Genomic DNA, 12204 nt, shown 5'->3' on the forward strand with positions numbered 1-12204 from the left:
CTATTCTCCGATCACTAAGCTGCCTCTCTTTCCCAATCTATCTTAGTCAGCGCTGGGACGTCCCGTTGTTTGGGCAGTAAAGCGCTCTATAAATATTTTAACGTAGCATAACATAAGATATTCTTTTCTGTCGATTCGGATAACATAAGTGAAATGTACTTGGCGTGAAAGTTGTTCAGCTGTTGATGATTTGTCCCACAACAGCTTGTTTTCTGACTTCTTTTCAAATGATGCACTTGTCGTGTGGTGGCAACTGTTGTGTACTTTGGTGCACAGCCCAATGGAGTTTTAGGGATATTTCCAAATCAGAGGGTAGAATAATAAATCTGAGCTGGAGTCTGTGTCCTGGTGGGTTTCAGAGTCGGGTATCACGAGTAACCTCAAAACCAATTCTTCTTGGAAGACAAACAACTTGTAACATTCTGACACCAACACTAAATGGCAGGAGTGTGCAAAGCATGTGATCTACAGCTACACATGCTGAAAACATTTAAAAAGGCATGGACAGATTTTAAGAGAGTGCAAGTTGTTTATGAGAACAAGGATTTTATCATGAGAATCGTTTCCAAAAAAGGAAGCATACGCTAAGGATTAGTAGCTAGCGGGAAGGGAGTGGCGAAGGGAGTGGTGAAGAATGTGGTTTAGTTTCTTCATTTGTACTATGCTGACATACAAGAGGAATAGTCATATAAATGGTTTCTAAAGGCAAGCTCATGCTAGGACTAGGAAGCTATTTCACAATAGATTCTTGCCACAAACGCTACTAATAAAGGTAGAGATGGAATAGGGTTCTTGAGGTGAGAATTTTGACTGAATGCGGTGAGTTAAAAGCAAGTTGTCCCCTTGGCTCTTGCATCACTCTGTAGCCATTCATCGACAAACACCATGACTGATACTGAACTAGGGTTAACAAGATTTTGAGCTTTCATGAAGTCTGTTAAGAAATCACACATGGCCTAAGTTGGAGTACAGCTGGCTTTTATTGTGGCAGTACCTACACCCACTCTTGCACTCCTCCCCAAAGGTCCTCTCCTCCTTCCCCGCAGCATCTCAATGCCCCGCTAGCATAACATAAAATACAGTCATGAGGGTGAGGAAAGAAGGGGAGAGATCCTAACCACCACAAAGAATATATCATAGCACCCCAATCATTGCAGACAGCAGAGAAACGCTAAGAACATTGCAAAGAAGAAACTGAATCAAAACAATTCAGGAATAATCTATACAACTTACCTCTCAGATATTAAAGCAAATGGAAAGGGGACAATGACATGCCTACATGACATCAATATTACAGGCGTAAATTCTTTTAACTTTGGGGTAGGAGAACGGGTAAGAGTTTTCATTTTTGGTCCCACACACGTAGAAGCATAATTAAAAAAACATAATACCACAAAAGCTGATTTTCTTTTAAGCTCTCCCATTTTCTTGAGCAACTGAAAATGGAAATTACTTTAACACTAGATTGCAGGCGAGTGCGCATTCTGTTAATGTGTAATAGACACATAATAACCACACATTTTGGCAATGAATAACATGGCAACACTTGGCAGTACTGACAATGAAGTGAGTGGGAAAGGCAGAGTTTTCAAAAACTGGCCACCAACCTCTCTGACCCCTCAGCACTGTCACGACTTAAGAAACAGGGGGTAGGGGGATGGGACCAGCAAAAGACAGGATGGAAGAGGAAACAGAGGTTTTGCTCGAGCAATCATGGTTACAAGTTATGGAATCTCAAAACACCCATTAAGCCTTGCATGGTCTCTCTACTGAGAGGAAATACTTGATCAAAGAGCCTGCCGCTACATGGCACTGAACCAAAACAATACTGAAAGTAGGGCGTTGGGTACGAGGAAGAACGGAGCTGAGAAAGAACACCCCATCACAACAAGCGATAAAGGTAAAACGCTAAAATATATATTATATATAAAAACACCATCTGTGCAGGTGAATAGCTCACGCTCCTATACAGCTACGTTCCGTTTTATTCAAATATATAAAAAAATACCCTGGAATACATATATATATAAATCTTAAAAAAATTAAAAAGCGAAGAGGCACTTTGGTGAGGTCTATGTGCACTACTGCAGACTCAACTCGCAGTTTAAGGTAGTACGAGCTCGTGCAGCACCACAAATGTGTGCAGATTGTGATCGTGTCACGCACTCCCAGAAGTTTGCAATTCCGTGATCCTTGGTGAGGGTGTCCCGTCTTTGGCCGCTTCAGAAGATTTTCAATTGGTGGATTCGATCAATAGTCTTGTAACAAGCCATGATAGGGAGAGGCCGAGTGTCAAATTCACAACTTGACTGGCTCGGTTTGAAGCCAGACTGCTCTCTTCATCCGCTGTGACTAAGTGAATTCTATTTCTGATTAAAATTATACATTTGGAGCCTTAGTTTCACACAGGCCACATGATGATGGGATTTCTGTTGAAAATTGAGGTGCAGCATTGGAATGAGGAAGTAACTCTGGGGTCATACAGAAGTAGACCCTGGAATATCTCAGCAGAGGTTTCATTCTGTTGGGGAAAGCACAGCTGTCCCAGCAGAGGCGCAGGAGTTCCCATCTTGTTAGAAACACTTCCTCTGACACTTTCCAAGCACAGCTGATGTTTGTCCCTGCCAGGACGCCATTTCTCTAAACCAGAAGCTGTGATGAACTGGTGAAAGTCAACCATTGCGCCTTCAACATGGAGCTCACACCACATGCCTAATCAATTGAAGGGTTATTTCCACGCCTCCCTCACCTCAACACAGACGCTCACATCGCCGATTGCTTCCGCCCCTATGGCACTTTGCACAGTCTTCATCATGACACGATTGTATGCATACGCCTGGACAATACCTATGTACAAGTGTCCTACTTTGGCAGTGTAACAGTTTGAAGGAAAGGAAGAGAGTGCTGGAGCACAGAGGAGATCCCAGTGGAAGGGGGCTCCAGGTCCCAGGGTCACTCTGCTGGATTATCTAGTGCAGCAAGCGAGCGTTCAGGAAGCCCCACAAATTCCTCTTTGTACATCAGGAACAACCTGCAAGGGTCAACAGAAAGGCATACATATATGAGCGAAAGAACTTGAAAAATCATACAAAGCAAACATTCTGTAACAATCACTCTGATGTGTTTCTTTAACCTCTCCCCTGCTGGTGACGGAACCACTCCGTCATCAGCTGCGGTCGGGCTGTGCTGATGACGGAGCGGTTCCGTCACAGCCCGCTCGGCACGCCTGCGCAGATTCCGCACCTGCGCTGAGCGTTCCATTGAGCGGGCGGGGCCGTGACGGAACCGCTCCGTCATGAGCACAGCGCAACCGAGGCTGGTGACGGAGCGATTCCGTCACCAGCATGCGCCCGCCGCGTGGCGCCCCTCCCCCTTAGCACTACGGCGGAATAGCCGCCGCAGTGAAGGGGTTAAGTAACAGGAGGTTTATTTTGCAACCATCCTGTGACACCTTGCAGGCCAGGCCTCAGGGTTCCAACATAGACAAAACTGTAACTTTGTCCCTGCATACATTAGAACATTCATTATGTAGTAAACAGTAATCTATATTAAAGTCACAACACATCTGCTTTTCTTCACATAAACAAAAGAGAAGGATAAATACACAACCACCAGCACAAGGGCCAACACAGACAAGAGGGTTAGGGGAAAACGCAAAGAAAAGTAGAAAGGAGAAAAACTTGAACCAACTGATATTACGCTACACAGATCCAACAGTCAACAAATAATTACAAAATGGAATCAGCCCTGAATCCCATGAGGCAGTGGAAATATTTACCCACTCACGAAATCCTGTGTCCTGTTGGTCTGCGAATTCTTAACTGTCTGACCCCCCGGGCTCTGGTATTTGCCTATTTGATGAACGAACAAAAGGACAGACATCTCCAGCAGGTCCCCTTGTACTCGGTGCTCAATCCCAAGTGCCACATCCTAATCCTCTCCTCCTGTCCTGAGAATAGGTATCTGGCATGAAAGACCAGCTGTGACAACCTTCGTCTCCCGTCTCCGAACCTGTACGCATGCCACCCTTCTGATACACTGCCACCCATCCTAAATTCCATGTCTGGCCATTTTCAAGTTCTATCCAGTTTCCAACCACAACTTGTACACAATATGGGCACTTAGATTTGGACAATGCCTGTCCCACTTATTCACATTTGATTTTGACCTAATTTCCTTGCGTTACCTTATGACCCATGTGACTGTTGTCATATGTTGTTCCACCACTTCCATATACTTTCATGTATCTTATTCGTGCAGGTATCAACTTCATAACTGGAAATCTGCCTCTAATCATTTCAAAGGGACCTTATCTGTGCTGGGGGTTACTGTGGTGCAATGCAACCACAACAAATAAGGTGCTATCCTTTGGTAAGGATCTTTCTTGTAGAGTTTATCTAGCCGCAGATTCCTCGCCTTTTGAATAGTCCTCAGGCATCAGACTGTATCTAGAAACTTTTCCATAGTACCGCTGCATGCCAGAAGATGGTGCGGTGTGGCTCCACGCTTGTACCGCTCCACTCTAGAAGTCATATTCAGTGCCTATACAGCTGCCACTCAAGCGTGCTGAAATCTGTTGCTTTTGAAACTGTTCGCACCCCCAGATGCAGAGCCCAAAAGCAAATAGATAGCCCAGTGAACGGATTCTTAGACCTAGGATCTTATTAATGGCTGGAGTCCAATCACAGAATGGGGAGGACCGGAGGGGTCGGTGAGCGCTCTGCAGCTAGAGCCTTTAATAGAAAGAGTGTTATTGAAAGTAAGTTATTCTGGTAGAGAATTCAAGTCGCAGATTCCTCATCTTCTGAACAGATGCCAAAGCAAAACCTAATTGGAGGTGGACTGTGAATAGAAACAAACCAGAAAGTCCTGGATGACAGAGCCAGCAAAGTGCCCTTCTCTGCAGACTTGGCTGTCTAGGCGATAGTGCTTTGTGAATGTATGGAGGGACGTCCAAGTAGCAGCCTTGGATAGGTCTAGCACAGGCACTCCGCATGCTAGTGCAGTAGCAGCAGCTTTGGCACTAGTAGAATGAGCACGCATTCCTTCCAGAGTCTGCTTTCTAGCCAATGCGCAGCAGATCTTAAGGCAAAGCACAATCCTGTGCGAGATGGCATGTTTCTGTACAGCCTTGCCTTTTTTTCCAGATCACCCAGCCTCTGTTCTTGGGAAAGGATGATGTAGAAACTGAGCGCTCTTTAGGGATCCAAGCAATGGAGTCTCTCCTTCTACTTAGATGAGTGAGGCAGGGCATAGAACGCCAGCAGGGTGATAGTTTGACCGACGTGGAATGATGTCAAAACGTTTGGTAGAAAGGATGCCCAGCTTCTTGGGGAAGGAGGTAGAGTAATGGTGGATGAATACACAGAGCCTGGAGCCCACTCACACGCTGTGCTGAGGTGATGGCAACAAGGAACACAGTTTTGATGGGGAGGAGCCGGAACAGCGGTGGATCGTCTCAAATGGAGTACACATTAAATTAGTAAGAACGAGATTGAGGTCCCATTGGGGCATCACAAATGGAGAAAGGAGAAGGGAGAAACAGATGCTACAACTCTTTCAAAAAAACTCATCACAACTGCAGATTTAAAATAAGAATTTACATGTCAGGCATTTGCATGAAGGCAGAAAGGCCAGTAAGATTACCTTTAACCGTGCCCAAAAGCAAGACGAGGGACGGAACAAACAGGACATCAGACAATTGGGCCTGAAGGGGCTCTATTTGGCATGCGCCACACAAAACTATAAATTTGTCCCAACAACAGGCATATACAGTCTTCCTTTAGGGATGCCTGGCTGCCAAGATGACATCAACTATCTCAGGAAGGAGGTTGCACACTTTCAGCTGGCGCTGCTCAAGCTCCATGTACAAAGATTGAGTTTGTGAAGGCCAACGTGGAGGACCCGGTCTTTCTGCTGAGACAGGAGATCCTCCTGGAGGGGCGTCCTGATCAAAGGGCAGATGCTCAAGCCTAGGAGTTCTGCAAACCATACTCTCACTTTCCAATCTGGAACCAATAAGAAAACTTTGGCCTGGTCAGTTCTGATCTTCTTGAGAACTCTGGGCAGAAGTGGTATCGGCGGAAACATGTACAGGAGTCCCAAGGTCGAGGCAGAACGTATCTCTGAGTGAGAGATACCTTGGAAACTCCAATGAGCAGAAGTGCTGACATTGCGTGTTATCACCAGTGGCAAGCAAATCAAGCCAATATTCTCCCCATTCGCGGAGGAGACCTTGTGCTACAAGTGTATGTAAACACCACTTGTGACCTGCAAGGCCCTGTAGGCTGAGTTTGTCCGCCCTGGCGTTCAATGAGCCTGTAAGGTGGTTTACCACAAGTAAGATCCCTTGGCGGTCCAGCATTTTCCAGGGGTGCAAGGTTTGGTGACAGGGGGTCTGTCACCCAACCCGGTCCTGTTTGTTGAAGTATTGCAGTGGTATCATTGAACACCTGTTCCAGGCCTCCCCTTAAGTGCCGTCCAGGCTGGGTTTTGGACTGAAATTTTGAGCATGGGTCCACCTCCTCTACTGTGACCCAAAGGCCCCCGTTCGGGTAAATGGGTCGGTCCCTGGATCGTTCGTGCTTCGCAGGGGTATGCCCAAGGGTGACCACTCTCCCAGATAATCTTCACGATAGCGCTGGAACCACTCACAGCATGGATCTGAGGAGACCCCTTAATCCAAGGTATCAATGATGGGGGTGGGTGGGAGGGGCGTATTTCATTTTATGCCGATGACTTACTACTATACGCTCACAGACAGAGGCAGACATTCCACAGACTCATCAACATACTCCGACTCTTTGGTACATAGTCTGGATACCAGATCAACTGGGATAAATCTTGTATAATCTTTAATCTCACTGGTGAACTCCCACCACTCACAGCTGACTGCGGGGCCCTATTACAATATGACAAATACAAATACTTAGGCATATTGATCACTAAGACAGCCGAGGACTTCCTAAAATTAAATATCCAGCCCCAACTGACAAGACTACGGGGAGATGTGGCACACTGGCGGCGGTTACCGATATCCCCCATGGGTAGAGCAGTTTTGTTTAAAATTTTCCCTACCGCGATTACTCTATGCATTGCAGAACACCCCCTACAAGGTCCCGGATACTTTTCTCTGGGCAATTTAAGGGGAACAGCAAAAGCTCCTGTGGCAGGAAGACAAACCATGCGTGGCTCTTTGAGGGAGGACTGGCGGACCCAGACATTCAGAGTTACTACCTGGCAGCCCAACTAATTAATGTTAATGGCTGGGCCTACGCACCCCATGCTGAACTGGCATACCGAGTTGACGACACACAATGGGGAACAGGGATATCTTGCGGGCCTATACAGCGGAAAAAGGGTTAAGTCTCTACCTACTCAAACGGTAGATAGAGCGTGGTATGCAGCCACTAAGATAATGGGATGGGAATCTAAATTGACACAACACACCAATATGGGAAAGAAATGCATTGGGCGACGTGGGACGCCTGCAGGGATTTTGTGGCTGGAGCCTTATTGGCATAAACACCCTTGAGTATATATGGCGGAACGGGACCATAGTCAAATTTGCAAACCTCCAAAAAGAATATCAAATGGCCGACCGAGAGCAGTTTCGGTATTTACAACTGAGGCATGCCCTACGACGCCATGTACCAGAGGGTGAGTGGCTGCCCGTTTACTCTCAGCTGGAAGACCGGTTACTTCTTGACCCCATGTACGAAAGTGCCCTCTTTTTGCATGGTTGCCCCCACTTTTTGCTAAACTGATGTACATTGACTGAGTGTGACCTGGGCTCCTGCCAAACCGTTACCCAGGGCACTACACCATGTGAAGCAACTACTTGCAGAGTTACTACTGCTTGTTGTCATTACCTATTAATGAAACACACACTATCAATCAATTGCCACTGGGCACTAGTAGCCAGAATTTAGAGCAAACAAACTTAGTTACATAGTTAAAATTCAATTTATCAATAAAAAACGCAAAATCTCCATTTAAACCATAGAACAATGTGAATAAACGTGAAGTTTGTTTGTACACAGTATTTGATTTTACCTGTCTGGGCACTCTCCTCTTAGGTGAAACTTTGCTGCGAGGACGTGAACTTGGCAATCACTTGCTGTAAGTGGAAATGTTCTTCTTCCATGACCTACAAGCAACAAGAGCGGGAGTGGGTCGAGCTGCACATATATGGGGGGAGCAACGAGGGAAGATATTTCAAGTAGAGAGACAAAGGGGAAAGAGCAATGCACACATCGAGCCACACACTGGAGCTTGGCATAAAGATGGACAGATCTGCTAAAGGCAAAAGACACCCAAGAGATGGACGGCCATGCTGAGATATTAACTACTCAGCAGGGGGACTGGTACTTACTGTCATAAGGGGTAGCCAACTAAAGGTTTGAATCAGTTTAATTTAAAACCTATTGTAGGAATCTGGCTCTGTATAAACTATACCAAATGAGGTATAATGTGCACAGAGTCCAGTGGAACCCAAAAGGTAGGCAGAGGTAAGGTAGACAGCACCTAACTATTTGTGGTAGTGTGATCTAGCAGTAAGGTTTTATCAGAGGACAGTGTTAATCATTTGTTGTACATACTCAGTCAGCAAATGAATTCATACACTCAAAGACTGAACTTCAGACTAATTGTTTTGGTTTAAAAATATACTTTTAGCTATTTTATTTTCTAGAACCAAGCAAGCCTGGCACATGTAAGCAATAAATACTTTACAGTAGTAATGTAGTTTGTAAACAGTTTGAATTTCAATTGTAAATGTACTTTAATTTGAGTACATTAGTGTTACTGATAATGCAATGCTTTTCAGAATACAGTACATTTACTTTGTATAGGATTTTTAGGCGAATACCGTGTAAGTTACTTTTCAGATTACTTTTCTTACACAGTGCAGTATACCTGGATACTGCACTGGGACATTTCCTGTAAACAGGGAAGTAAAAGCGTTTTTGATTTTTAAGTTACAGTTTTAAAGGATTTCTTAGATATTCCAACTTAACACTTTATATATAAAAAAGTCAATGTTATCCTATGAAGGAAAGTAAAATGCTACTTACCCAGTAGGCATCTGTTCTTTGCATGTAGAGCCGTAGATTGACATGCTTTTCATAGCTCGCCATCTAGTGTTGGGTCCGGATGTTTGCACTTTGTTTTTGTTCGAAGAAGTCTTTTTCAGTCACCAGGTATGTGACTCCTCCTTTCGGTGATAGTGCGCATGGGCATCGCCTCCGTTGTTAGATTGTTTGCCGCAGAGGGTTATAATGGAGTTATTAAGAGTACTAAGGGATGTCCATCCAGCCATGTATGTATCTAAGTAAGATAATACTGCAACAGGTATAGGTACCCGGGGAGGCGGGTGGGTGCATGTGAATCTACAGCTCTACATGCCAAGAACAGATGCATAATGGGTAAGTAGCATTTTCCGTTCGAGGCATGTGAGCTGTAGATCACAAGCTTAGCATAGAGAATACAGCAGTTATCTCCCAAAGAGGTGGTTTAGCTGTAGCTGCTGCAGTCGTTTGAAATAGTGTATGTAAAACTGCGTGGCCCACAATAGCTTGCGGTCTTGCCAACACATCTACACAATAGTGTTTTGTGAATGTGTGAGGCGTAGACCATGTTGCAGCTTTGCAGATATCATCTATGGGTATATTCCCTAAGAATGCCATAGAAGCCCCTAGTTTGTGTATGGAGTGCACTCTAGGGGGGATTGTTAGTGTTCTACTCGCTTTTGCATAGTATGTCTGAATGCGCTTGACTATGCACCTTGCAATGCCTGATTTTGATATGGGATTGCCTTTATGCGGTGGAGCAAAGTTAACATAGTTGTTTTGTGTTGCGGAAAGGTTTGGTCCTTTCTACATAGTAACAGAGTGCTCTTTTCACATCTAGTGTGCAAAGCACGTTCTGCCACAGAATCTGGTTGAGCAAATAACACAGGCAACTCAACAGATTGGTTGATATGAAAGGCAGGAATGACCTTTGGTAAGAATTTAGGGTTAGTCCGCTGAACCACTTTGTTTTTGTGTACTTGTAAAAATGGTTCTTCTATGGTTAGTGCCTGAAGCTCACCCACTCTTCTCAGTGATGTGATAGCTATGAGGAAAGCTACCTTCCAATTGAGAAATTGCAGCTCACATCTATGCAATGGCTCAAAGGGTGGACCCATTAGTCTGATGAGAACAATGTTGAGATTCCACACTGGAGCAGGTGGAAGTCTTGGAGGAATGATTCTTTTAAATCCCTCTATAAATGCTTTTATGACAGGCACTCTAAAGAGAGACAGATGTTGTCTGTTCTGTAGGTATGCAGCAATTGCAGCAAGGTGTAAGGGTATGGAAGAGTACGCTAAGTTATTAGAACGCTCCAGGAGTAGTAAATCGCAAATAATGTTTTGAACTGAAGCGTCTAGCGGATTGATTTGATTGTTATTGCAGTATATTACAAATCGCTTCCACTTTGCTGCATAGCATGCTCTTGCACGTCTAGCCTCTTTGATGATGCTCACGCAGTCTGGCGGAGGATTATGGAAGCCAAACTAAGATTTCAGGTGCCAGATCACAAGGTTGAGATGACTGGCATCTTGCTGTCTTTTCTCTCCATGGCTCGAAGTGAGAAGGTTGGAAGTGAGGTGTAGTTTCTGATGAGGAACTACTGAGAGCTCCAAAAGGGTTGTGAACCAGGGTTGTTGGGGCCATGTGGTCGCAACTACGATCAGTGTCAGGGATGACTGACTGAGCTTACAAATTACTAATGGAGTGAGTGGGAGAGGTGGAAAAACGTAGGGAAATATCCCTGACCAATTCATCCATATTGCATTGTCCTTGGACAATGGGTGTGGATGTCTGGATGCAAAGCTTGGGCATTTTGCGTTTAAGTTTGTGGCGAACAGATCTATGTCGGAAAATCCCACATTTGGAAGAATGGGAGGAGAACTCGAGGGTGGATCTGTTGTCTTTGACGACTCAGCAAATCTGCAATCTGATTGTTTACTCCTGGAAGGTGTTCTGCGAGGAGATACATTTTATGACATATGGCGCATCTCCAGATGGTCTGTGCTAGTTGTGACAGCTGGAGAGAGTGTGCCCCCTCCCCTGTTTTTGTATGTAGTACATGGCTGTACGGATTAGGACAGCTTTGCCTACTAGATGAACATGGAACGTTTTGAGCGCTAGAAAAATCGCTAGCAGCTCTAGATGATTTATGTGAAACCGCTTTTGCTGTAGGGTCCACGTGCCCTTAATTGTATGCGTCTGGAGATGAGCTCCACAACCAGTGTGCGATGCGCCTGCTGACCGCACTATCTGTGGAACCGGGTCGAAGAAGGGCCGCCCTTTTGAAAGGTTTTGGGTATTCCATCACTATAGAGAGAGATGGGTGCAGCCGTCCACCAACACTAGCTCTGATAACAGACCCTGAGCCTGGTTCCACTGACGTGCTAAGCACTCCGGAAAGGGACGAATGTGAAGTCTTGAGTAAGGGACTATTAGGATGCAAGACGCCATCATCGCTATTAACTGCATGAACACTCGAGCTGGCAAGGAGTGTTGAGGCTGAAACTGACAGAGTAGAGTCTGCATGTTGCGGATTCTGGGGGGATTGGGGTAGACCAAAGACTTATTTATTTATTGTGGCTCCCAGGTATGCCTGTGCGTTGGATGGCCGTAGCTGGGACTTGGGACAGAATTACTGTGAATCCAAGATTGTGAAGCAACTGCACTGTTTTGTGAGTGTGACGTAGACAGCTTTCTTACAAGCTGGCTTTTACGAGTCAGTCGTCCAAATATGGGAAGACGTGAATGTGTTGTCTTCGAAGATGAGCTGCGACTACCGCTAGGCACTTGGTGAAAACTCTGGGTGCGGTAGTTACTCCGAATGGGAGCAGTTTGAACTGATAGTGCTGTCCTGCTACTACGAACCTGATGTACCTGCGGTGAGCAGGATATATTGGACTACAGAAATAGGCATTCTTTAAGTCCAGAGTATACAGAAAGTCGCTTTGTTGAAGGAACAGGAGCACTTGCTGGAGTGTAACCATGTGAAAGTGGTCCAACTGAATTTATAAATTTCGTTCTCTGAGGCCTAGTATAGGCCTGAAAGAGCCGTACTTCTTGGCAATCAAGAAGTACAGGGAGTATACCCTAGCCCCTTGACATTTTAATGGAACTGGTTCTATAGCTCCTTTCT

The 12204-nt window shown here is 45.2% G+C and overlaps 1 protein-coding gene across 6 annotated transcripts in view; it reads right to left on the reverse strand.

Annotated features, from left to right (window-relative positions):
• Positions 1 to 961: 961 nt before the first annotated feature.
• ARHGEF1 (Rho guanine nucleotide exchange factor 1) overlaps positions 962 to 12204 on the reverse strand; it is a 459136-nt gene continuing 447893 nt past the window's right edge. For all 6 annotated transcript variants that reach the window (XM_078651355.1, XM_078651350.1, XM_078651354.1 and 3 more), the window contains 2 exons: positions 8056 to 8149; positions 962 to 3031 (listed from right to left, as the gene is read on the reverse strand). In XM_078651355.1, coding sequence (XP_078507481.1) covers positions 8075 to 8149 — 75 coding nt within the window. In that variant the 3' untranslated portion in view covers positions 962 to 3031; positions 8056 to 8074. The remainder of the gene's footprint in view (positions 3032 to 8055; positions 8150 to 12204) is intronic.

The sequence above is a fragment of the Lissotriton helveticus genome, chromosome 7 (genome assembly GCF_964261635.1).
Source record: "Lissotriton helveticus chromosome 7, aLisHel1.1, whole genome shotgun sequence".
Taxonomy (NCBI): domain Eukaryota; kingdom Metazoa; phylum Chordata; class Amphibia; order Caudata; family Salamandridae; genus Lissotriton; species Lissotriton helveticus.